At 42.7% G+C, this 21650-nt stretch overlaps 1 protein-coding gene across 1 annotated transcript in view; it reads right to left on the bottom strand.

Moving 5' to 3' along the window:
• NEDD9 (neural precursor cell expressed, developmentally down-regulated 9) overlaps nt 1–21650 on the bottom strand; it is a 78520-nt gene that overhangs the window by 18077 nt on the left and 38793 nt on the right. Inside the window, exon 2 of the mRNA XM_009637967.2 lies at nt 4380–4820. Within this exon, the coding sequence (XP_009636262.2) occupies nt 4380–4820 (441 nt within the window). The remainder of the gene's footprint in view (nt 1–4379; nt 4821–21650) is intronic.

Raw genomic sequence — 21650 nt, 5'->3', positions numbered from 1 at the left:
TGAAAAAGCTGGAGAACACAGGATGGCGGGGTGTGAAACCCTTGATCTGTGAAGGGCATGTTTATACTTGGAAGTAGGCCAGGGATGTTTGCATGTGAATGAGTTCCTTCCCTATTCTGCTTTATCTACTTTTAAAAAGTGGATAAATCTGAGTGTTTCCTGAACTGTAAAATTCTAGTTCAAACAGACCAACAAACAAAAAAGCTGATGTGTTCCAAGTTGTCATTAATCTCTATTTGCCTGAGTTACTCTGCACCTTGTGGGAGCTGTAGTTAGGGCTGGTAACCCCTGCAGTGCAGCCTCTTCCCTGGTCAAACAGCTGTGGTGCATCAGCCTCATATTCTGTTCTGCGGTGATTTCCCTTGATCAGAAGTTCTCCTGAAAGCTAGTGGTTCCTACAGAAAGCTTTCAGAATTTGTCAAAACTGTTTTCAAACAAGAAAATGTTTCCCTTAAATTTTTTGGCCAGTTCTGTTTTCAGGATGGCAGGGACAGCACAACAGATCAGCTAGGGGAAACACTGAACCAGGGAGAGAGTGTTTAAATTATGGTGGTGGCTTTTTTTTTACATGTAGCTTTCTCTAGTTTAAAGCTCATGTGTGAACTGATGATTAATTACAGATGCAAAAGAGAATTTGTGCTCTTAAGGCACCTTTCCTGAAGGATTTTCTCAATGCAGTCTGTGCAGAGTAAGTTCCCTCCAATTACCCCACATATTTTACAGATGAGATTGCTGAGGTGCAAAAACACCACCCAAGGCTATGCAGAAGTCTGTGGCAAGGATAAAACCTAGGTTTCCTGAATGTCAGATTTGTCTGAAGGTTCCTCTCTTTTGCTGGTTGCAGCAAAAGAGAGTATGTTTGAAGGCAGAGCACAGAGAGAAGGAATAAATTCTTAGATACAGCTTTTGTATCTTTATGCTCCTCAGACAGTCTTCACACTTAGGGGTGTAACCATTTTGTGACTAAACTTGCAGCACAGCTATAAGAGCTTGGGGCTTAACTAAGGCTAATTTTAAACCATGCCTCATTATCTCTGTCATTTGTAGGGTGAGTTTTGGAAGGTGGTATTTTTATTTGATAGAAGGAGCTGATACAGCTCTGTTGTCAACTAGCTTGGCCAGAATAAATTAATCATTATAATCACCTGCCTCAGGACTCCTTTTTGACTTGCTTTGCCTTTCTGGCTAACAAGATGTGTTACCTCAGCACAGCTTTATAACATACCTGCTGTTGATTTACTGTTGCTTGAGGGTAGACAATTCCTGCCTGACAGCAGTTCCTAAGCTTTGCCTGTAAAAGTTGCATGGCAGCCAAACCACACATTTGCACAAAGAAAACAGGCAAACGTGTGCAGAAATGGATAGGATAGAAACTGCTGCTGGCCCTGCTTAGAATGGTCTCTAGAGGACATGGTCTTCTCTAGCTACTGCTATGGAAAGGGAGAAGGCTTACATACAGCACAACTGCACAGCAAAGCCCTTCAACGTCCTTAAAACTGCCAAAATGCACAGCTTGCTAACCAGCTGTTTCCGCTGATAGAAGGCGGCAGAGTGGCTCACTTAAGCCATGGGGGCAGGTGTCACAAGTCTGAGAAGAGAGATTCATCATTTTGGAAGTCAAAGCAAAGATTCCCGAAATCAAATCTGCAAGATTCCCAGCTTTCCTTAACACTAAGGATTGTTTCTATTCATCCCTAGAGGAGGAGGGTTTGGAGGACAGACTGTTTCTCAGACAAAGGAGATGAGTGCTGAAGTCCTCCCCTTAATGAGGCTTTTCTTTCACAAAGGCAGTAGCAGATAGTTGCAGCTGTAGCAGTAAAGATCAGGTTTTTGCAAGGTTAGGATGATTTTACCTCACTCTTCCATTACTAATAACCCTACAGTTCTCTCTTGTCAATCACATTTTCAACCCCAATGGGCTCTTTTTAGTGTAGAACCGAGCAATTCCAAGGGACTAGAGACATACCTGCCTCTGATCAAAGCAGGACACTGCCGTGAGGTTTGCATCAAGCAAACTTGCCACTAATACACGATGAATACTGAAGGTTGGGGCCCTTAGGCTAAATAAATTTGAAGTCAGGATTAAAGCAATACTATACTAAGTAACAAGAACTGGTTAGTGCTAAGCAGGTTGGTAGCTACCTTGCTGAGGTTAAAATGTTTCATAAATGTGCATGTTTAGTTTATTCTACAGTTGGCCGCATAGCCATTTGTTTTTATGCAGCACAGCTGACCTTTCATAGGTTGCAAGAAATTAAATGAAATAAGCTACAGATCAGCCAAATTAATGGTCTTCATTTTCTAAAGAAGGTGGCTTGAATTCAGAAAAATGCATATTCAGCCTTGCTGAAAAATTTCTGGGCAGAAACTTAGAGAAAACAGGTGCTGTAGTGCCTCTGATTTCTGCATCTCATCAAGAAGCTTGCCCTTAACTGAAATCTTTAATTTTCTCAGTGTATCTAGGGTTTTAACAGTGCGTGCAGCAAACAGCTTTATGCAGAATGTCCTATTAATTTTAGCAGAGCTGGAGAGGGTGGGGGGAGGAAGAAGAAACTTTGCATGCAGTTGGAGAATTTTTTTCCTTTCAGGCTTAGATTGTGCAGAGTACACAACACTTGCATTACGCTAAGTAAACTATGCTAGTGGCCATCTAGGCAGGTCAGATCCTAAAATTAAACTACATAGCACTTACTCTGAGCTAACATCTAAGGCTTCCCAACTGACTTCAGTGCAGCTCTGCAGTGTGGTGCTTCTCCTGTGGCCCAAACCAGCCAGATGAGGCATCTCTGCATCGTGGTGTAATGTTTCATGCAGACATACACTAAAATGTGATCTCTTCTGCTTCTGTGCTGTCACGTCAATAGGCTGTTTACCAGGTGTTCACTAACTACCTTGGAAGGTATCTAAATGCTACTGTGGATAGGTAAACTGTACTGCCCCTGAAAAAGATTTCACTAGATCTAGTCCATATGGAAAGGAGAAAAGGAAAGAAAAGATGTGGGATTTCACAAGAAAACCCACATAATTACTCCAACAAAGATCCTATCTCTACCTCTGCAGCAAGTGCAGTTTTTCTCATTTTATCTTCCTGCATGCCCTACAAAGCATAACTGTGGAAAAGCTGAGCAAATGAACCTCTTTATAACTTGACTTGGAATGATTTCACAGATCTTTTTCTCTTGCTCAGAAGGAAAAAACATCCATTCTTATCAAAGAAAATTAAATGATAACAAGGAAATAAAAGCATTAGAAGATGTCTTCCAAAGGCATGATATGAAAAAGACTGAGGCGGGGGAAAATCCCAAAACAGACTGTCTTGCCAATCTAAATCAGGAGGTGAAAGTATAAACCAGTCAGGATCTTCCTGACAGAGACCTCATCTGCTCACGTAACTTGGATATAAATACTATGCTTTAAGTTCTAAAGGTAACGAGGATGGTAATAGCTGGAAATGTTGAGCTGGGAATAGAGGGACTGTAGGAACTTTTTAGGCTCCGCAATAAGAGGTCTGGAAGGCCAGGAGAATCTCCTTCCTCCCTCAGGTACCTTTCCTAACCCTTTTTAGCCACCAACACGCTGTGTGCTACCAGGGCACCTGGCAGGTTCCCTGTGAAGGTCAAATGAGGGAGTGACAGGAGATGGGGAGAGCCTAGAGGGACGGCAGGAATAAGGGGGGACCCACATAATGCAACACCTCTCCCTGGATCTTTGGGAGCTTTCAGCTGCTGCAACGATGGCTGCAACATGGAGCTGTTAGAGCTCCCACTTTCAATCAAGAAATTTAGCTGTAGATAAAGATCAAGTGCACTCTCATAAACTTTTGGTTTGGTATTAAAACGTCATCATCTTGTTCCCTCACTCTTCCAAGCACGGCCCTTGTCTCATCAATCACTGCTTTCTCTTTGTCGTTTAGACCCATTGAGACTTCTGCAGCAAGGCAGTACATCATTTTAAATTAAACAAAAATTACTTGGGCAGATGATGTAACTGTTCATTAATTTGTGGGAGAGTTAATCTTATCACAGCAGCTCTCTTGAGCATATAATGCAAGAATGCCATAGGCCAGATGTACTTCAGCCTCCCTTGGGAGCCTGTGAGGACACAGGATCACATACTTCCCCTCACCTTTAGCAGCTGCGGTAGCACAGCTCCAAAATGTTCTACTGTGTATCTCAGTTGCAAATTAAGCAAGCCATTAAGAACTGGGCCTTTCTCTTCCTCCCACAGCAGTAAGGTTACTGATGCAACTTTATATAGTTAAGATATAGGAAGGATATATAGATATAGTCCACAGGCTATCACTAGACATTAACCACTTCACTGCTGGTCAGCACAAGTGACCTGCTTTGGAGCTATGACATGAAAGCAAACGCACGCACCTTGTTAGTCAAAGCTGGACTGTCGATACATCTCTGCATGGAAGGTGGCACCTGGTAAATGTCTTGTCCCACTAGACCATGACCAGTGGGTATTTGGTAAATTCCCTGATTCAGATGGGAAGGTGGCACTTGGTAGACAGGGTCCCGTGCTGAGGCATGTGAGCTTGGCACCTGGTAGATCTTTTGCTGGTTGAAGGATTGATGCATCAATCCTGAATTGGCCATATCCTGGCCAGAAGGACTGTCCTGTACCACCGGGCCTATCAGGAGTTTCACACGGTTGCCTGGAACAATGCCTTGCCGGCCGTGTAAGGAGCAGAGCCACCATCCTTCAAGACCTTCGGTGTTCTGTTCTATCACTGTCAAAATGTCTCCTTTGCGGAAGGCCAACTCTTCTGCACATTCGGGGACATTATCATACAGGGCTCTTGCCATAAGATTCTGTGGAGAGAGGAGGGCAAGAAAAACAATGAACAAACAAGCTAGAATTTTTCTAAAACTTCAAGCACATTCTAGGTGGAGAGAAATAAGAACTGAATTTGGAAAAACTGTGCAGGAAATCAAAATAACACAAAATAATGCAGCAGAGGATTCCTCTGTCCCATTTTGGAGAAATTAGAGACTTACACATTAGCAACACTGCTAGTGAGAACTCTTCCAGTAATACTAGGTCAGGCAGAAGCTCTTTATAGGGTCTATTCACGTGGACAGAAGTCAGGAGAGTTCTGCTCTTGGCATTAAGGTGCTCTTTCTGTGTTGGGGGGCTTGCACCTTCATCTCTTGACATTGATTTCCCTATTAATGTGCTCTGTGTACTGCTATAGCTAACTAGCTGATATTTAAAGTAGAACTTGAACAAGACTCTCGGGGACATAATGCAGAGCAGTTGTTTCCAAATATTTTTACATTTGCAGGATCCCAAGAGACTTCCCACTAAAGGTACAGGTCCCATTAGTGTAAAGACAGCAGGCTGGCTTTTCTTAGCTGCCACCTGCAGGCTCCTTAAAGTCAGGGACCTGTAGACCACCTGGTGAGAAAACCAGCCTGAAACACAAATTGACAAAACATCACAGTTTTTGAACTACAATACTCATGTTGGTATATAGCTCTGTGCCTTCTCATTTGTTCTGTAAATCTTCCTTGGTGATGCAGCATAGCACTAGCTTAATAGGTAAAACGCTTCCTTTGCCCCCACTGCCTCAAAACCACCACCACCAAAAAAACCCCACCCCGACCTCAAAGGACAAGGTTCCTCAGAGTCCCACTCTCTGTAGAATGACCTTGAAGAGAAAAATAAGTAAAAAATGTGACCGGTGACCCCAGCTGGAGTCATGCCTTTGCCATTGGGAAAGCTGTACCAATCTATGTGGGCCTGTCCTTATGTCAAAGAGCATAAGAATTTAGGTATCAAACGTTACCTTAGAATGGGTGTGTATGTAACTTGGGAGGAGGCTAAGGGCAAGCCAAGGTGTCTCTATGACCTGTGTCAACATAGGTTAAGCATTCTTACATGTATTTTGCTTGGTCATGTCAAGTGGAGCAGTAACATTAATACAGGGAACATCACACAGGTCTACTCGCAAGTGTTCGCCTAGTGTTTCAGGCAGGGTTTGCAGCTTGCCCTGACCTCTGTTTTGTTGTGGCTATGCTACCAGCAGTATATCTGCTAAGAAGTTTGAAGCCAACTCTGAGCCAATGTAAGATTGAGGTCTGTGAGGTACAGATAGGTTACTAAGTGCCATCTCTCCCAGATTGAATCAGCTCCCTCCCCTCTTTCTTTGCAGGCCTGTATGGCACATCCAGTGCTGAATAATTGGCCAAGCTTAGGTATTCAATGGAAAGTAGACAGGCTGGCTGTACTGATATTCTTGAACCTCTCACAAAGGCCATGAATGCTTAATTTCTTGGCTCTGACGATGTTTCCAAATGCATTGGCAACAACTGCTCCATGCCTGCCTGCTTTTTGGTGAAGGCAGTCAGCAGAAGTGGTTGTAAAGTAATCGTAAGCACTTGAAAAAATATAGGGAGCCCTGGATCTGGAGCATTCCAGCTGAAGTATTTGGATGCTGTACACAAACTTAAATGGTGCTAATCCACCATAAGATAGGATATGCAGCTGCCTTGAAGCTTCATCTTCCCTCTGTTAAAGGGACAGTGTGAAGTACAGATTAGTGGTTTCATCTGTCATATTTATCCTCCTCCTTGGACACATAAAAACTTGGTTTTTTCATCCCCCACTTGTTATATCTTTTCCCATTGACGCACACTGATGTTTTCCCATCATCTTTGTGCTTCATCAAGACAGCAGACTTCCATTTGACCTTGCTCAGTTCAATTTTTCTTAAGTGTAGCATATAGCCAGGAGGTTGTACGAAAAGCTGACTGGTGGATGGAGAAAGCGGAAGCTCAGCTGTCACATAAAAGGTAGATGAACATGCTTTTCCCAAGACATGGTGTTGAAACAGGGTGCAGGAGATCAGTTTTCTCTTCTCTGAATGGGGGATCAGCTTTCAAATGTACGAGAAACACTGGTTTTGCCTTTCATCAGCATCATTAGTGAGGTCAGTATAACTTAAGCTTTGGCTTGGAAAAGCAGGACTACCATTTTGAACTCCAGTGTAAACAGCAGCACTGGGGCCCACCATTCTCTCTGATGTAAGTCCACTCAGCTCATCAGTCAACAACACTAAGAAATGTGAATAGAGATAAAGCAGGGAGCAATTTTGTCCATGCTGTCCTGGTTTTGGCTGGGATAGAGTTAATTTTCTTCCCAGCAGCTGGCATAGGGCTGTGTTTTGGGTGTAGGATGAGAAGAATGTTGATAACTCTCTGATGGTTTAGTTGTTGCCAAGCAGTACTTAGGACCGGTCAAGGACTCTTCAGCTTCCCATGCTCTGCCAGGTGCACAAGAAGCTGGGTGGGGGCACAGCCAGGACAGCTGCCCAAACTGGCCAAGGGATATTCCATACCATAGGACATCATGTTCAGTATATAAACTGGGGGGAGTTGGGCAGGGGGCAGAGATCGCTGCTTGGGGATGGGCTGTATATTGGTCAGTAGGTGATGATCAGTTGCGTTGTGCATCACTTGTTTGGTATATTCTCTTACCATTATTATTGTTTTCCTCTGCTGTTTTATTAAACTGTTTTTATCTCAGCCCACGGGTTTTACTTCCCTCCCCCATCCCATGCTGGGGGGGAGGGTGAGCGAGTGGCTGTGTGGTGTTCAGCTGCCTGCCAGGTTAAACCACAACACGTGCCTTGGCAGAACTGTAAAACTATTCTTTAGCACAGTCAAAACCAGTGGTCTCTTCTTGAACACTACATCTATGCTCTTGCTGTGTTGACCTGGCTACTCAGCTGAGCCCAATGAGCTCAGAAAAAAACCATCCTGCCTAGTCAGGACATTCCAAGTTAACCTCTTACCTTTCTACATTTCTTTCTGGTGCGTCTTTCACAGGTGAAATCTGCTCAGCTCAGCCTGTGCAACCGACTATTTAAAGGAGACTTTGCAGAGAGTGTTGTCTAAAGGAGAACGAAGACTATGTGGGGTACACAAAAAACAAGCAGGCTAAATCAGTGATAAATGCTTATTCTTCTATACTTTGGTGATTAAAGGTATTTGAAAAGCCTGATTAGCTTCCACAGCAAAGCAATTCTCAGAACAAAGCTGGAATGGTGGTAGAATTAAAGCAGATAAAAGTTCCCATGTGAATATTTTTCCAGTTGCTCATTATCTCTGTCCCAGTGACCTTCTCACCACCTGGCGTGCAGCATGTTAATACTTTCTGGATGTGCTTCAAGAACTTCATTGCTGCAAGCAGCTTCAGATTCTTGTTGTCAGTGTTAACTCAGGCACCAGCATGTGAATTATACTAATTGGTTGCCACTTGTTTCACAGCAATTTCCCCAAGGCCTTATAAATAGCCCAGAGCCATGCCACTGGCATCAGTCACTGATGGAGCAGTGAAGCAGGCAAATATTCCTCCAAATAAGCACTGGGACCAGAAACACTAAGCTTGTTGCCAGCAACACAGACACTGTTCCTGCTAAGCAAATCTTCTGCGTCTTAAGTATTTCCCTGATTTCATTCTTCCTTTACAGGATTTCTTAATACGAGCTTCACGAACAGTGTCACCATTGCTTTCATTAGTCAGCTGAGTCAGTCTTGAGAAAAATGAAATTGTCACCATGGAAGGTCATCAGGAAAGCTTTTGAAAACCACAGAGGTACCTTTTAATCTGTTGTGGGCTATCAAAACGGTAGTCTCTACTTTTCCACACAAGAAGTCCTCATCAAAGACACTCCTCAACACTTGCAGGCTTTATCTGGATGGATTTGACAAATTCGAATAACTTTTGGATACTGTGGGGGCATCATAGCTCACATCTTGCAACATTCCCTCTCATTGGTCTCATCAACTGGGGAGGGTTATCTGGAATTAATTGGACTTGCTCTTGGAGGCATGGATTTGTCACTCACCTGCCTGTGAAACAGGCACCAAAGAAGCACTGACAACTAATACAAGAAGGCACAGCAGTGACCTTTTTGTATGACTAAGTGGTAAAAAGGTAAAAAAAGACCTCATCCATTTCCTAAACAAATTGGCAAAAAGAGAAAGGGCTGATGAGAAACTTGCCTTGGAGCTTGTTTTGGCAACTAGCAAGTTGCACACAAGTCCCTTTATATTTCCAATATGAAGAGGGGAAAAAAAGGAGGGCAACAGATTCAGAACTACAAATTCAAGTTCTGTAATGGCAGGGGAGAAATGATCTGATCCTAGATAAGGAAAAAATTTTGGTTTTCCACAGAAATCAGCTGTGCTTCATAAAATAAGCATACTGGCAGCTACCACCTTCTTTTAATAAGGTATGGATGGAAGTCTCTGTTGCCTTCCTTTGGGCCAGTTAAATTAGCTGCATGATAGGTGCTGTGGTGTTCTCAAAATCTCGAAGTGCCTGTGGTCTATATACAGCTCCATTCTCCTGAGCCCTCTGTGTTACAGCAGCCATACTTCCATTAATGAGCGCTTCTCTACAACTGATCATTTGACTGGAGAAATTCAGTTCAGCTTTTGTATCCTCAAGCCTTGCTGGTAATACTGAGATGTTTAGAAGTCAAAGCCAGGGTCAGGCCCCCACTTTATTAATACTCTGTACAGGCAAAACAACAACAAAAAAATTGTTCTCAGGAAGCTTAAATTCCTCTGAACCTTGGACTCTCCAGTGTAATAGAAAGCATCAAAATCATTTGGAAAAAAAGGAAGTTTTTCAGTCTTCTGTTACATAAAGTGCTACCCCAGTCATCAGCAGGTCAAAGCGAAAGGGAGCCTGACCCTAATGACTGCTGCCTGGGGATTTCAGCTGGAACGTGCTGCAGGAAAAGGCTCAGTAGACTTTGATGCCTTGTGTCAGAAACTCTGTCTAAAAGAACTAAAACCGAAATGATACTCTCCAGATTAAATGCAACTTACAGTGCCTGTGGTCCCAACTTTCTACATTGGTTGAGACAAAAGTAAAGCTCTCAAGCTCTCTCTAGGTAAAGTGAACCTGGGACTTGAAACTTCTCTCTGTATTTTCCTTTAGTGCCAGCTGCAAGTCCACTAGATAACCCCACAAAGGCATAATTCATCTCTGCACACCTTAGATTTTTTTTTTTTCTCTTTTGTGTTCAGGATGCATGTCTTAGCATCTTTTTTGCTCACAGTCAGGTTTTACTGTCAGCTGTTCTACTTGGAGAACCTGAAGCAAAAAAAAAATAAGGTTCTGTAAACTATTTTTCTTCTTGGATGCTGAAGGGATTGCAGGCCAGATTCGGATCCATAAATGAGGTCTATTATAGAACAGTCAAAGATGTCTCCTCTCTCCTAACTGACTGCAACTGATGGTTAACATGCCTGCAGCTAAATAAAGATGTATGAGAATACTTTGAAAAGTATGGTCTGTTTTGGCTGGCTTCCCCTGCAGCAAAGGGAACTGCTAGAATTCTGTAATTTGTGGCTTGGAGGATGAAAAGACTGTTTGCTGATGAGGCTGAGTGGCAGAAGAAGTAAGAGGCAAGAGTTAAAAGAGAGCGGTGGAAACATCTACTCCTTCTGTTAGAGTAAACACATCCAGTGACGTGGGTAACAAGAGCATGTGAGGTGCCCGCAGCCGTGGAAGCAAACACAGGAATAATGAATGACATGCTATGAGATTAAATACAACGGACTCTTTAAGGGCTGAGTGCCGCAGTGCCAAGCTCCTAGTGCATGGCTGCTGACTTGACTCCTCAGCCAGCTCTGCAATGAATGAACACTCGAGGAAAAGGTTCAACCAACCGTAAGCTCAAAGAATTTCAGCTGCTTCCCTCAGAGGTGCAATATGAGGATGTTCCAGAGCACGCAGGCTTGTGGATACTGATCCCTGCTCTGTGCTTTGCTGGTGGGGTGTGTTGGTTTGGTCTCCTTTGTCTTGTTTTTGAAATACTACTTCCTATGTGTAGAGTTTATGTGAAAATAGAACCAGGGAAATCGCCTCTGCCCTTAAACTGAAAAAGGGTGGGACCTTTATTTTTCTATTATTGGACAAACTGTTTCTTAAAATGCAAAACGGCTTCTCTTCTATGTTTAGCTAGGTTAGGAGAAGGAGGGAAGGAAGGAAGAGAGGAACAAAGGAAGGAAAGGTGGGGGGAGTAACCCCAAAGGAGTGACTATGCACAAACCAGTAGCTTCACTCTGGCTGGATTTCTTTTAATTATCCATCACATAATACTTTTAATAGAGATTGCCCTTTCTCCTTTTGGTTTTCTTTAGCCCTTGTTTCTGCTTTAGGTTTCTTTAAAATGAATCGCTGCCATTCCAAAGTAAGCTGAAGCATTTACATACCCTTGTGGTTGTAACAGGCCTAATATGCACGATTTGCCTGTGAGACTGAAGAACCAATCTGAAAATCCAGTAAAGAGTTGCGTTGTATTTTGAGAGAAATAGTTAGACTACAAGCACTACTGGTAGAAGAGAGGGAAGTTCAGGCTCTGTTGTGACTTCTGACAGAAGGGCTTCAGTCCAAGAGTCATTGGACAGTTTAACATTAGTGCATTTTAGCTCCTATCTCCTTTTCTGTTTCTTGCTGTCACTGCCCCTGAAATAATTCCTTGTGCTGAGTTTGCAAGGGAAGAAACTATTGAGGGCATAGTAGGTAACAGGTCTATCTATAATAAGCAACTTTTCATAAAGGCTACTTAATACAAGTTGACAGAGGTCACTGAATAAGACATTTGGCCTTTAAAAACGTCTGTCACTGGTCTCCTCAAACCTGGAAGGTGGCAAGGCAAACAGTGAAGGCAGTATCTCGTACATACAAAGCTGCACTGGCATGTTCTTAGACATGTCCCTCTGGGCACTGACATGGGGAACGGGCTGCAAAATAGCTGCTTGGCCAGAGCAGCCCCCACACATGTGCAGACCTGTAACAGCTAATCGCCAGCAACAAGCTGTGTGCAGGTACTTACTCTTTATCTTAAGTCGACAGCTACATAGGGGAGGGAGGAAGTGCTACACGACATCTATGAAAGAGTGCTACCAGGGTGTTGCAGTTACCACAACTTTGGCAAGAGGACTCCAAAAGGCCCTTAGCAGCTAGTTCAGACTGTGGGTCTGCCCACTGGCTCTGGCCACCGAGAGCTTCCTTGGCTCACAGCCAACAAGAACAGAGGGAGCCTGGTTGCAAACGCTCACCATGGTAATGCTTCAGTTGACTTACAGGCAAAGCCCATAATTCCGCTTCTTAGGCACTCTCTTGCTTTATTCCATCAAAAAAAGTTTTTAGTGCAGGTGCTTTTCTGGTAATGTCTTGCTAGCCCAAATAATTACAAGTCCTGCTGGATAGAAATTAAGGCGGTTTTCCACACACAGATTTGGAAGGCTGATTTTACAGCTAATGACAGAAAGAGCTATGAGGTTAGCAGCCTGATCAGAGACTTGAGGAGGACATGTCTTCATCCACCCTAAGTATCCTTGAAGCCTAGTCCTGTGCATCTCTGGGACAGAAGCTGTCAGTCATGCTGAAGTACTCTAAGCTGCCTGGAGGTTGCGATGTGGAAAACCTTGGATCTGCAGGGGAGAAAGGCAAGTGTCTTGCTTCAGCGTTCCATCAAGCTGTCGCAGCCCCTCTGTCTGGCCTGAGAGGCCTGAATTTCAGAGTTTGCTCTGGATGAGGTTTTTTTTGTAGGGTGACCGGTTATGCTGAAAGTAAGGATGAAAAATGGGAATATTCCCTCCTTACGGGTTCACGCTTGGGTAAGCCAAAGTAGGTGTTATGACTGTTGTGTTCTGGATATATTCACCGTCAGTTTTTGCTGGTACTGTACTGTACTCAGCAGGAGTGGAAGGCAGGCAGCGAGCAGACTGACTAGGGCCCAGGCACTTCACACTCCTGCTTGAGATGCTGATGTGGTCCATCAGGTCACCCAAGACTGGGATTCAAATGTCACGTAAACATGTGAAAGACTGAGTGCTCTCTGGTCTGAGAATGCTTTTGGTTTCGGCATAGCTGTTCCATTTTAAGCAAATAGGAGATATTTTTGTATCCAGTTTTTTGTAGGCAGTGGGCAAAATCCTTTGCAAAACTGAGCACAGTGGTGAACCTGCAACTTGGGAAGGAATCCAAATGCGTAAATCCAAAAGAATGAATGAGGAGGGTAGAAAAGGTGTGCGGGGGGGAAGTGAAAAAAGGAAAAATGTGAAAATGAAAGTTAAAGGCAAGTGATCTTAACTGAAGCTTTGGTCTGTGTGAATAAAATACACTGCTGTTCTACACTGAGTGCATCAGCTTCTTGCTGTGCCTGACACCTCACAGTGGACAAGTGAGTTGAAAAAGTTTTTCTGGCTCTATCTACTGAAAGCAGCAGAATGGTAACTCTATGTTGGCTAGAAGGACAATAAACCAGGCTTTGTTTGTTTGGATAATTTTCTTTTGTGTCTTGATTGAGTTTTGGGTTTTGGCTCAGCCAGTTTGATATCATTTTAGTTAGAGGGGATGTGAGGTGTGGGGGTGCTGCTCTGCTTTCCTGGGCATTACAAAGGTAACCACAGAAATATAATTTTAGGTCAGATGTTAAATAAGTTGATTTACCCTTTCTGTTGCTTATGCAGTGGAAGATTGATGATGCATTGTGTCACAAAGATCACTTGAACTGCACAAAACCTCTGAGGCGCTCAGTGAGCATGTAGGGGGAGTTTTACAGAGGTGGCAACTCCTTTTTACCACATAGCAACCTTCTGTTTGGAGTCTGTGCAGTGAGACGCAACAGGTCACAGCTATGCTAAAAAAGGGCGTATCTGAGGTAATACTCTTTCACTTAGCCCTGGGGAACACCCCTGGAGATTAATTCACGCTGCTCCTGTGTTGTCAGACCACCCACCCTGTTTTGGAGCTATCGTAGAAGGCAGGTACAGTTAGCGACAGTAACACAGTGAAGCAGAGCAGGGATCCACTGATGACATATCCTGACTTTATTCCCCTGCCACCTTGAGTTTCTGGGGTTTTACATGAGTGCTGAAATACCATTTTCTTTGCTCTGTCTGGGAATGCAAACCACATTTCCCTGACTTACCTTCAAGACCTATTAATATTTTGGGAAATTCCACCACACCTAACTCGCAGTTTTCTGTATGTGTTTTATCCTTGTAACCAGTTTCCTTTCCCCCCACCCAAGGAAGGGTGTGATCTAGTTCCATGACTTTAAAAGGCCTTTTCAAATCTGTCTGAAGGCTGTGTGCCTTCTATGACATCAACGGGAGGGGGGAGGAGGGGAAAAAATAAAGCATGCAAACAATAGCCTTAGAGTAAATATGATCTCACTGTGATTAAACCGCAGTACATCAAAATCAAAAAGCAGATGGAAAACCTAACCTCTTTCCCCCAGGCAAGCAATTAAAAACTTAATGAAAGGAGATCGGATGTTGAATGCTTAAGAATTGAAGGAGCAGAGGAGAAGGGGGGGGAAAAAAAAAAGAATCCCAAAACGTGTGTTTTGAGTTCTCAGTTTTCAATTTTCTGGCATTTGCAAGCAGTCTTTTCCCAGACCAAGTTTCCTTAAAAAAAAAATCCCTCCTCCTGAACTTAACTCTTCTCTGTGCAGCTCTGGGGAAATAATCACAACTCAGTTGTCAAGAAACCATAGCTGTGTAGACATAGGACCTCAGTATGGCCACCAACTTATTTGTTTTATGTCTTTAGCTTTGGAAAGTATGATTTTTTTTTTTTTAAACCAGAACATGCTCTTCTTCCCCCAAATCTCTCCAAAAATTCTCCATAGAAGAGAAAGCCACCCTTCTCTGTCACTTTAATGTCACCATCTGGGATACTATACAGCAGCTGAAACTTGGGATGCCCTGAGAGTCCAGCTTACTGAAGAAAAACAAGCTTGGGAACTTATGTTTCCAGGCTCCTGCCAGTCCTCAGCTGGCTGTTGGGGGGACAGGCAGCCAAGCTGCCTGTGAATCGGGGGCACTTCTAGGGGAGCAGGGCCCGGCTGGCAGATGAGGTTGCCAGGTTCGGTCAGGGTCTCCTCCATACTACAGGGCACTGGTCAAAAGTCAACGAGTCTCCCAGAACAGTTCAATTTTGGCAAGCTAATACTTTCTAGGGAAGCGTACCCCTGGATAAGGGAGAACAAGTGTGTGGGGGTACATTTTAACCAGTTATAGTAACTATGCTTAGACTTGGATTGAAATACAACTTTGACTGTATTCTTGATCATGCAAAAGATTGGCTTGTGCAGTTTCCGGGCTTCGAACAAGATAAAGCAGTATAAGCAGGGAGAGGGAAAAAAAGAGAAGGTATCTGCTTGCAAACCAGGCCCTTCTATAACAGTAAAAATTGGTTTATTACCCTAAGTGTTTTAACTGGATATAAAGTCCAGAGGACAAGGGAATTCATGACCCTACCTACTGGCAAGCTGTATGTTAAACAGAGTGCACACTGACAGTTGTTTTGTATTTAACCCTTTGGATCAAAAAAATTCCTTTGAAAAAGAACCCCCTGCCCTCAAATAAGCAGGATGTTCATTGGAAGAATTGAGATTTCCTCTTAGGGTCTTGCAAGTGTTTTCTAAGATTTGTTGTCACCAAATGATTCACAGTATTGCTCCTGCTAAAAATTTCAACGTTGCTCTGAATGAGGCCTGATTAAGAAAGGGCTTCTGATGTGCTGACTGCATTCTTGTGGAGTAAATCCATTATAATTACTCTTCCTTTTCCGGGCAGGCTAATCCACTCTGACTGTGAATGAAGTGTTTTTAAAACAAACACAAAAATAGAAAGGTGAGAATGGGCCTCATCCCTATAGAGAAAATAAATACACAATTTTTGCCATGCTATGCACTTGTGTTTCTAGGACTGCAAACTATAGCTTTAGCTGTCCTGCTTCTTGTCAAACACAACCCATGTCCAAATCTGCTGTGGAAAAATGAACTCCTTAAAAATAAGACAGTTTCCACTACTGTAATGTCTAGACCAAAAGGCAAAAGAAAAAGGTCGCTTGCCAAGAGCAGCCTGTGATAGACAGGCAGCAATATTCAAGGGCTCTACTCTTAGCTGCTGTAAAGTGACTCAGCTTCACTGATACTGAGTTGCAGCCATTTACAGGCAGCAAGGAGTACCTCTAATTGCAGCTTTACTCAGAAGTAGCCCAACTTAACAAATATTGCTGAATACATGCCATAAATATTCTTTTGTAATACAGTCCCAGACAACTGTCTGATGAATCCTACTGCAGACCTAGCATAAAGCATCTTCCAGCAGTCAGAGTACTGTTGTAACAGGTAAATGTCTTTGCTTTCATGGATGCTTAGAGAGCACGTATTACATGAAGCATCATCTCGTAAATGTGCAAGTCACTTTTCAATTCTATGTCACTGAATGTGAGCTCCCACAGAGGTGTGTGGACTTTAGTGTCTCAAGAAGTTCAGCTATTTGTCTCCATCGAGAGCAGCCAGAAATGGGAACAGTAAAAGATAAGGGTTCTCCACCATTGCTACAGCTAAGGCAGACACCTGTGCATGCTTCTCAAGTGCTTATGCGGCTTTAAAAATGAAATTAAACTCTTGGAGACAGGCAGGTTCCTAACTGCTGTTGGTATGAATGGGATTTAAGTACTTAAATGTCTGTGATAAGCGAGTCCAAAGAAAATAAACAAACCAAAAGTGACTTTACCTAGGCCCCTAAGTGACCTCAGCCCATCTATTGTATGCAAGCCATTCCCATGCCCCTAACATCTTCGATAACAGCAGTATGACCAGGAGGAAGCCCTATGCTCCAGTCATGGTCTTCTACTCTTTGTATGCACAGAGACACAAGGCTGGTTGCTATTTCCAGGTATTGAGGGAACATCCTCTTCTCCTGCACTTCTGTCCAAGAGCAGGACCTCATGCTTGGCTGAGGATTATCATGAGTGCAAGCTCTTTGCAAGAAGACAAATAGGTTTCTTGTCTCCTACCATTTCTGAAGTTGGCCAAAGTAGGCACTGGGTACACCCATTCCAGTAGTGGTGCACGGAGGTGTGTGCGACTCGGTAGAATTACCTCATTCGAACTTTTACTTGGGTCACTAGACACATCTGGCCTTGCTGCAATGACTCTGGTATTTGTAATGGCGCACAGGTAGTTCAATCATATAAACTTCACTGAGCCACCACCATGTAGGAGTTCAATGTTCAGTGATAAGGTATCAGTGTAAGTATAATATTTTCTAACCCTAATTGTTGCTGTGCTTGAGAGCGTTAAGATTCCAAAGGTGAGTTTGTATGTGGTCTTACGAAGTGTGGCCCAACACGTAATGAGTTCACAGTAACGCTTCAAGAGATTTTTCCAAAGGCTCACCTGTATTCTGCAAAATGGTGGTTATCAGCTTAGAAGGGTGCAGAACTCTCCTGAAATGGACTTTAATTTTTCCTTTGCAGAAGACATTTCCATTAAGTCTTACTATTAGACTGTTCTCCTGCTCTCTAATCCGGTAGGACCCCCTCTGATCAGGTCTTTTGATAGTATGGCACTGTTTGGAATGACTGATGTTGGGTCAAGGTACCTCAAAGCAAACCAGCAGTTTCATGTGACTGCAACCTCTAGCAGGATCTTAAAAAGCACAAGCAAATGCCCCAGATTAGTATTCGATTTCTCTTGTACTATCTAGGGTCAAACTGAATTGGAACTATCAAAAATATAAAGGAAGACTGTTCACACGGCAGTTCTGCTTCCCCATCATATACTAGGAACTACTGGACAGAGACAGGTTAGACTACCAGTTTCTTGATGAAATAGACTTACAGCTACATTACTCATGAGCAGCATGAGTTAGCATAAAACCACAGAATTTTAGAAATCATGCAAAAAACCTGCATGCTGTTAGCTGTAATACTTTGTCATGGCTCTCCTTACTCTGAAACAAGGGCTGTAACCCTAAGCCTCAGCACCTCCATCTGTAAAACAGAATTAACAATACCTTGCTATCCTATCAAGTTTTTGGGAGGGCAAACAAATTCGGTTGTGGGAGTTTCTCAAATACCCTGAGGTTATTGAGGCAGTTACCTCTATTAAGTATACAAACGCATGCTTGACCCAAAATTGGAGGCTTATAAGCAGTACATAAGTCTATGGGAGGATGTGAGGGGAGGGCGGGACACACACAGGCCACAGTGGGAATCTGAAAACAGTGGTGTCCCTCCCAAGCTTTGGGAAGGAGATAGTCCTACTGCTACATCTCACTAGTGCTGCTGTTGATTTAGGCCTGACCCTGCTAGGCTTCTGCTACCTCTCTCCGTACACACACAAGTGAGAGTAGAGAAAAATCACGAAACTTCCATTGCAAATTCACGACGGTAACAGAGACGGCACAAACTTGGACAGTTTTTCCTTTTGTTGATTTGTTCCTCTAGTATTACCTTTTACGAGGTTTTACAGTTCCTATTTACTACCAAGTTTGACTGGTACTCTGTGATTGCTGAGATACCAAAAAGAAGGAAAACAAAGAGGAGTGTGAGGAATAAATGAAACAGAGAGGATTTGGTTAGTAAAGTACAGGCAGTTCTTTTCCCTTGACATGGCCCGACACTTAAAGCCTTTCATTGCCAGGGTTACAAGCAGCTTTTCACAAGCATTTCTGGTTGGGAATATAGTATTTCTTCCTAGTGACACTATTTTGTTTGTCTTGGCATGCAGGCATTGTAATCAAGTCTATATATTACAGGACTGTGCCTTAGCACAAATGGCAGGCATTTCAAACCCTGTTTACTTAGGTTTCTTCCTTGCCCAACAAATTGTCTAAAAATAGATAATCAAGACCTCATACTTTACATCTACGTCATTCCCCTTGGCTTAAATGAGGTAAGGAATGTAACTTTCCTCTCCCCTTTCTCTAACTGTTTGGATTTTTTAGTACACAGATAAATCCCCTTTTTTCCTTCCCCTTCTTTTTTTGTCTTGCTTGTGAACAGCCAACAAGCTACAAAAGCCTCGTTATGATAATGCCTCATCCCTTTTGCTTCTGTCATGCTTCTATTGCCTGAGATAAGAGTATTGGAATTGCTGGCCAGATACATCCTCTCCCATCCATGTTCTTCTCTGATCATGGTAACCCACTGGTATTCCTGTTCCTACATAGCACGTTTTAGCTCTAACTGCTTCATCCTTAGAATCACAGTCTGGCTTTGGTTTCAGAAAGGGTTGATCCTACCTTCCAGATTACAGAATACTGGAATGGCATCCTGTGAGAACCTGATGGGATGCAGTTCTGTGGTGCATGGAGATTTAGTGCAAAAGGATGCTGTTGTCATCACATGAAGAACTGGGGTATTGCCATAATACAGCTGCACCCTACAGGAATTAGTTTCTGAAAGTAGCTTTTAGACAAGTAGGATTAAGAAATGCTCACAACCAATGTACAAGTATTTGCTATGCTTAACATTTCCTATGGCTCAGAGTAATTTTTGTGTTCTCCAATATTTAATTAGTACATGGATGGTGGAGCAGGACCTAACCTGGGGTCAAATCTTTCCTCTAAAGAGTCATATCTTCACTCAGTTGCACCCAGTGTGCAAAAGGCAGACAGAAGTGTAGAGACATATATAAGCTAAAATTCCAAACTTACTGAAATCTACAGGGATTTTCCCACTGGCTTTCAAGGTAATTGGACTTGAGTATTATGTTGGAAGAACGTTTAAAGAGTGGGATGGACAATAAAAGAAACCTAGGTGAAAGAGAAGAGAGAACAAGCTTTCAAAACCTTTATGAGAAAAAAAAAAAAAGGCAGACTGGGTAGCAGAAAGTATTTCTAGACCAGAAATTAATTAGTCACCCTGAAATTGAAGGCAGGAGTGATGAAGATATGTACTCAGGGTCTCACACATGAGTCAGTTCCTGTTCTGTCCAATTGTTAATACTCTAAACTGTAACAAGCATCTCAGTCATTTATAGACTGTCACAATGAAAGTAAAGAATGACAGGTCCCAATAGAACACCAGGAGTAGTTAAATAGACCCAACTCTGCACCTGGAAGCTAAGCCACCTCTGAAGTGATGGTATGTCCCCCAGGCAGGCCATAAGCACGCTCTGTTCCTTTAGTTTCTCTATAAAATAAAAACTACAGGACTTTTGTATTCCTATAGAAAAATGAAAGAAAGAAAACACATAAAGAAATAAAATACAAAAAGGAAGAAAACAACAGACTGAATGAACGGTTACTTTCTTTATATGTTACTCCAGGGATGAGAAATAGATCTAAGGATGTTTGTCCTAGTTAAACAGTGTAACTACTTCACTTTTCCCAGGGCAAGTAAAATAGTCTGACAAGAAGGTTTTTGAGGCCAAAACAGTCAGGCTACTTTTTTTTTTTTTTTTTTTTTAAAATGGTTTTTTTTTTTTTTTTTTTTTTTTTTTTTTAAAAATGGCTTGTTCTCTCTTTGTCTAGCTTTCTCTGTCTAGAATTATGTAATCACAAACCCAAACCAAAATCCTCATTCCAACCAGACAGAGAAGGGAAGCCTTCCCCTTTTTGAGCTAACAGTATTGGTCCCTATTCTTGCAGTGCCACCAGGCTACATATGAAGCATGGACTCCTTGCAGCAGAGGAAGGATAGATGGTGACATGAGAAGTCAGGAAGCTGTATAACTTGTGCAGGACAATTATTTTGCCACTGGGATACAAGTGTCACTTATCCGTGGGCATTTGGAAAGCAGTTCATGAGCTCTGGATTAACAGTGACACTGCTCTTCCACCCCCAAGTGCCTGATGTTTTGTGGTTAAGAGTCACAGCTTTTCTAAGCAGGTATAAAGTCTACCTTAGCTGATTTGAAGGGGAGTAGAAAGGGACAGGAGATGCATTTGATCTCAGACTTCAAATCAGTCAGTTATTTGAGACAGAAATAAAAAAAAAAAAAATCCATCAGATCCAAATCAAATTTTCAAAGTCATGGAGTACCTTTGCCTATCTATATTCTATATGATTTCTTTTACCTGGCTATTCTTAAGCACCATGAGATGGAGAAACTGGAAGCAGCTTTGAAAACTTAACAAAACTTTGGAGAAGTTCAGAGTTATCAGAGATTCAAAAAGCTTGGGCTGAGCTCAGAGATGTATGGAAAAGCATGAAAATCTGTGTATATTTACCTAGGTATCACTTGCACATCTCACTCTGCCTTATACGATGTTACAGCATCACAGCTCTTTTGCACTACCCTGCTTAAATTCAGTAAGATGGACTTTACTTTCCAAGCAAGTTAGTCTCCAAGTAAGTATATAACGTGTGATATTTGGAAATCACCTTTTTATTGAAGTTATTTTTGGCAGAAGGAAAGGGGTGGGTGGTTTTTTTTTTTCCTTCCTACCCCTTTTTTTTTTCTTTTTCCAATCACACAAGACTACGGTATGTCTGTACAGTAATCTAATGCCCTGTGGGCAACTCGGTACCTCGCCCAGATGTTTTTAAGCAGAGTAATATTAGGATGAGAGCCTCCACAGTTGTGCCTTCTAGAAAAAAAACAAACTTCCCTGATAAAAGGTTAAGCTAAAATCACTTATTTTATTTAAAATGGGAAGGGGCATAGGCTACCCATTTTTTTAAATATAGGGTTGGGTTTTGGTGTGGTTTTTTTTTTTTTTTTTTTTTTCCCCCCTTGCTTGTGACCCATCAACCAGACCGTCCTGAAAAACCGCGCTGTGGTAACGGGACGTTCACCAAGGGCTGGGAAAGGGGCGAATTACACCCCGGGGGGCAGCAGCAGGGCCCTGGCCCCAGCCGAC

The sequence above is a fragment of the Egretta garzetta genome, unplaced genomic scaffold (genome assembly GCF_000687185.1).
Source record: "Egretta garzetta isolate BGI_Z169 unplaced genomic scaffold, ASM68718v1 scaffold14, whole genome shotgun sequence".
NCBI classification, from domain to species: Eukaryota; Metazoa; Chordata; class Aves; order Pelecaniformes; family Ardeidae; genus Egretta; species Egretta garzetta.
This window is presented reverse-complemented; position numbering and strand designations above follow the sequence as displayed.